A 5,666-nucleotide genomic window follows, 5' to 3' on the forward strand; every position below is an offset into this window, starting at 1 on the left:
CTTCAGTTTTTTTTTTAATATCACTTAAAAGTATAGTTTCCTCAAATGACTAAGGTGGCCCTTGGGGTGGCCAAAAATTAATCTATGGTGGCCAAGGCCACCATTGGCCACCTGCTGGCTCTGCCATTGTATGGCAAGGATTTAATTTCTCTCTCCACTCGCCAGGATCTGTCACTCTGTCACCAAAAACATTAAGGTATAATTGCATTCTCTGTTTTATTACAATCCAGAAAAAAACATTTATCTTGAAAACATTCACTGTTCAAATCCCTCAGCAACGAGGGACATTCACGTATCTCTTGTTGTCTCAAGGACAGTCACATATTCAAAATGTCTGCACAGCTGATTGACATTAGCAAACAGAAACGTCTCTGTCAGTTTTACAGAAAATGAGGTAATATTTGACGTGGTAGTAGCCGAGTGCCCCTAACAACACCAACTGTGAGCATGACATTTCTCAGTGTCACATAAGATTATTCATAAAGGTATCTTTAAGGTTTAACCAAAAACTGAAGCAAACATATCTGCTAATGTAACGGCACAGAAAGGTGACGAGAGGTCAGGAATGAAATGGGAAGCCTGATTCATCAGGAAGCCTTGGTGTATTTCCTTTTCATTTAGCACCTCTAAACTATTCTTATTTATTTGCCTTTATGAAAAGCAGCCTCGTGTTATTAAAGCAAGGTGAGAAACAAAGTGAGAAATATTCCAGTGAGAAGAATATATCGTTTTTTCACCAGTTTTTCTTGCCGCTATGAAAACTTTTGGCAAGATGGGCTTTTTTCTTTCTTCTTTTCTTTTTTCCACTGCGGGTGTTGTCAGTCAAATGTGAAAAACGAGTTTGTCTCATTCGCCACAACCTGAATTATCTCCCTCTGTCACTCATCAGCCTTCTTTCCAGCAGTTTCACTTGACGGACAGTAATATGGGACACTGCCAACTCTGCTTCAGTTTCCTCTCAAGTCTGCGCTGCAGTCTTGTTAGTGCTTTTAATAAAGTGGGATCAGCTGATGCCTGGAGGCTGAGGGGTCAAACATGGACGGAGGATTTTAAATGCATCATTTTAGTTTAAAGTGGACTTTTTCTTGTTTATAACGTGTGGTGTGCTCCTACCTGTCGAGTCTATCAGTGGAGTACATAGCTTTGCTAAAACCATCCAGCAGGGAGGCGTGTGTCTGCAGGATGATGATGTTGTAGATCACCACGGCAACCAACATCACCACCATCTTCAACTCATAGTTAATCCTCAGGAACACTGAGCATGAGACCAGGCCCAGAATGCAGCAATAGATGAAGTACTGAAGACAGAAAACATACTTTTCTTGTAGAAAACTTGCCTACAGTTAAGACATAAAACTCATGCTGAATGAGGGGATTTCAAACATATTTATCACGCTGAGAAAAAAGATTAAATAGTAACAGTGTTAGTAAAATATATTTCATGAACAAGTGGACGGACTTTATTGAAACTTTCAGACAGCAATCGATGAATGTACACCAGTGCTGCATAACGTTGATCACGGTTTAAATGAGGCCTAAACGGTGGCGGGCGCTTGTGTTCTGATAGCGCCGTCACTTACCGGAAGATAAAACTTGTTTTTGTCCCAGTCTTTTTCTGCACTGTCCGTCAAGCTGTTGTTGGATAGGTTCACGACGAGGGGAGCAGTTGGCAGGATGTCGTCCATCGATCCTCCAGGATCCTCCATGAAGAACTAACAGACAGATCAGACAGGATGAGGGGTGCAAGCGGCAACACGTCAGTACGCTCCAACAGGCCGTCCATGTGAAAACCAGATGTTGACAGAAACACTAAATATTGCAGTTCACTGAACTTTTCCTCAGATTTGCTTAATTTTTTTTTTTTTGTCAAAACTGGATCACGAGAGAGTAATTATTCTGATCTGCAGCTATTGTAAGGTTTGACGCCTTTAGAACTTAAATAGTTTCCGATTTGTATCTTCAGCAGGAGTCAGCTCTACTCAACTCAATATTTTCATTATGAGCTGTTTCTGTTCTATTTTTACGTTCCTGATAACAAACAAGCTGAGGAGACCAACTGCACCAACAATAGAGTGATTTCCCCCTGTATATTGGATTTAAAATGATTTTACTCATATTGGTCAAGACTTGATTTATTTGCTAATTTCTGTCCAGCAATAAATATGAAATGAATCCACATAAAAATCACTTAATTAACAAACAGAAGGAAACCAAACTTTGATCTGGTTCAAAAATAACAATATTGTGTGTGTAAAGAAACACAACAGACTCCACCTTGTCTTTGTGGGCCGGCTGTGGCTGAGAGAATACCAGTACCAATTTATTTATAGAGCGCTTAAAACAGCAACAAGGCCAACCAAAGTGCTGTACAATAGAAACAAACAAGCACAGTGGACAGGAACACATAAAATAAAAATAAAGATACAAATAGCAGTGGATAATAACTAAATGGCCAACACTGTAGAATATCGACAGGATCAAAACAAATCACACCGTGTCAAAGGCAAGGGGATAAAAGTGGGTTTACAGGCGAGACTTAAAGACTGTGAGTGTGGGAGCCTGCCTGACGCAGTGGCAACTCATTCCACAGTCTTGGACCTGCAACAGAGAAATCCCTGTCACCTCTGAACTTACGACATGTTCCTGGAACTGAAAGGAGCATCTGGTCTGCTGACGTCAGAGAGCGTGGTGGGACATATGGCTGCAGAAGATCAGTGAGGATGGGGCAGAACTGTTCAGTGATTTAAAAACATACTTGAGTATTTTGAACTGGATCCAAAGGTGAATGGGTAACCAGTGCAGGGAGGCCCCAACTGGAGTAATGTGCTCTCTATAGCCTGTACCAGTTAAAAATCAGGCTGCAGCATTTTGGACCAGTTGTAGACGTGTAATGGAGGATTGACTGATTCCAAACAGAAGCGCATTGCAGTAATCGAGTCTGGATGTTATGAACGCATGGATCACTGTCTCAAGATTCTTTTTGGACAATATGGGCTTCAGCTTAGAGAGCCGCCTCAGCTGAAAAAAAAAAAACAGAATTTAACAATCATGTTTACATGATTGTTAAATTTCAAGGAAGGGTCCATTATCACTCCCAAATTGGTGACTCTTTGTTTCTCTAATGGAGCTAGAGAGGAAAGGTCAATGCAGTGGTTCATGGACGTGCCATTGAGATGGAACAAGATGACTTCAGACTTCTTCTCATTGAAACTTAAGAAGTTTAAAGTCATCCAGTCCTGGATGTCAGCCAGGCAGTCCAGCAGAGGTTGAATAGAGCGTGTGCCTCTGTGCCTCAGGGGGAAGTAAATTTGACAGTCATCGGCGTATATGAAAGGGAATGTTGTGATTGCGGAAAATAGCACCTAGTTGCAGCAGGTATAAAGAAAAGAGAAGGTTAGAGCAGTTTTTCTCCAGTGTGAGAGTTGGGGGTTTGATTCCACCAGCAGTCACATACCAAAGTGTCCCTGGGCAAAACACTGATCCCCTCATTGACTCTGATGTGTGTCCCAGCAGTGTATGAATGTGATAAAACACTGATTAGTCTTTGTAGAGCTCTAGTAGAGTGCTGTATGAATGGGTAAATGAGGCACAGATTGTGTTGTAAAGAACTTTGTGTCTTGATAATACAGAAAGGTACTATACAAGTACAGTCCATTTACCATTTGTTGAACAATAAGACGTACACCGATGTCCCCCGTTGCTGAGGGATTTGAATAGTAAACGTTTGTGGTTTTAGAGATGAGTGTTTTTCTGGACGGGAGTTGAACAGGGAATGCAAGCAGTGCACGATTTTCAAGTGGGCAAGAGATACACTGTGGAGAAGAGTCCAAGGCAGATGACAGTGTCCATCTATGGCAAGCCGATTGTGTCATTAATAGCCACTTTTACCTATTACATGATACAATGGCATGCCTACTGCTCGACTGCTATCTAGTGGCTGAAAATGCTAGTGTTCAATATTTTCAGCCAGAATTAATGAAAATGGTCATTTCTCAGCCAAAAATTGGTTTATAAATATGGGAAAAATCCATAAGTATGTCGCTTCGGCGTACAAGTTGCAGGGCATGCAAATTATGCAAAAAAACCCTGCGACTTATAGGCTGAAAATTATGGTAATTTAAATTTTAATTTGGCTGTAATTTTACATCCTGGTTCATCCATACCAGTTAGTATGTCCTGATACTTAAAATCCTAAAATAAAAACTAGGTTTGCTTTTATTTTTCCCATGGCTGTATGTAAAATCTTTATTTTCCGTCTCATACCTTTACGTGTGTATAACGTTTTAGATTTATTTTACAATAATCCTGTGATCACATCAGTAATGACATTAATATTATGCAACAAGATTCAACACAGTTACTGAATATTACCAGAGATTATGAAGTTTAACTGCTCCGAGGGCTTCACGGTCTTCTTCGAATGAGCTGGGTCTTAAATACTCGTCATCAGATCACGTTTAGCACTTCCTGCAGCGAGAACACACCCCACTACAGAAAGTCACTCCTCCACTCAGAGCAGGAACTGGTTCATGGGTTCAAACAGTTCAAGCTCCTTTTTAAATGGTTTTAAAAAGGCTGCTCAGATTGATGTGCCGACGTTTGAAATGTGTGACTGTTTGGTTTCAATGCCTGATTGTTCGTGGAGAAATTCACCTTTTTCTCTGAAACAGAATGGTTTGCTGCTTGAAACAGTGAGACTCCCACCTGAAGCGTAGGACCGAGCCTCCTGGAACAAATGTTTCATCAGGTGTAATTATTTTCTGTGACAGCTCCTTTATCTCTGTCCAGATCGTCTGCGTTGCATTTACTTTACCTGTTCACACAGACTGCTCATGGAGAAACAATCTCCTCTTTGGTGCCTATAGGCAACAAGAAAAGACCACAACACAAACACAAACTGACTTCTGACACGCTTAATCAGAACCAAACACACACCTGCACGCACCACGAATACACTCATGATTCTGACTGAAACGGTTATTATTATTTTCTATGAATTTGTTGTCCATCTGATTTGTACACCGGATGTCCTTCCTGACTCAACCACAAACTGCTGAGCTACCACAGCTCTCTGTGTGGAGCACAGAGCTGCTATCTAGGGCACTCGGGGGAGCACCTGGGGGGTTAAGGGCCTTCCTCAAGGGCCCGGAGTGGAGCAAACGAGAGTGGAGGCAGGTGTGGGTGCTTCACCTTTCCCACCTACATTTTGATATTGTTGGTCAGTGGAGTTGAATTGGTGACCTTCTGATCACAGGCCCACCTTTAACCTCTGCACCACCACTCCCCCACAAAAGGATAACTACTGTATATATATTTGGTAAATTTCCTGTCAAAACAATTTTTTCACTTTTTGCTTTGAAAGCATCCTCTCAGTGTTCCAGTCTACAAAACAGTACCAGTATGTACTCCTGGTTTTTTACTGATATTCCTGAAGTTTATTTTCTAATTTGCAACAATATTTCTTCTTCAGATTGGTTTATACTTTTAAAACTTACGGATTCAGGAATATATTATCGTTCTGTTTTGTTGGAGCCTCTGATTTAAAAGGCAAAGAATCGATTGTGCACTGGAGGGATCATTTTCTGTGATAATTCAACGTGAACGCAGAGAGCTGAATCACTTTGCTGACATTTGCAGAAAAAGCTGAAACTGTGGAAGCCCATTTC

The 5,666-nt window shown here is 41.1% G+C and overlaps 1 protein-coding gene across 1 annotated transcript in view; it reads right to left on the minus strand.

Moving 5' to 3' along the window:
- Positions 1–5,666, minus strand: part of adcy2b (adenylate cyclase 2b (brain)) — a 159,618-nt gene that overhangs the window by 24,465 nt on the left and 129,487 nt on the right. Inside the window, exons 17-18 of the mRNA XM_037693157.1 lie at positions 1,581–1,712; positions 1,114–1,298 (exon numbers count right to left, since the gene is read on the minus strand). Of these exons, the coding sequence (XP_037549085.1) occupies positions 1,114–1,298; positions 1,581–1,712 (317 nt within the window). The remainder of the gene's footprint in view (positions 1–1,113; positions 1,299–1,580; positions 1,713–5,666) is intronic.

Source organism: Nematolebias whitei, chromosome 19 (assembly GCF_014905685.2).
Source record: "Nematolebias whitei isolate Nwh7 chromosome 19, NemWhi1, whole genome shotgun sequence".
NCBI lineage: Eukaryota > Metazoa > Chordata > Actinopteri > Cyprinodontiformes > Rivulidae > Nematolebias > Nematolebias whitei.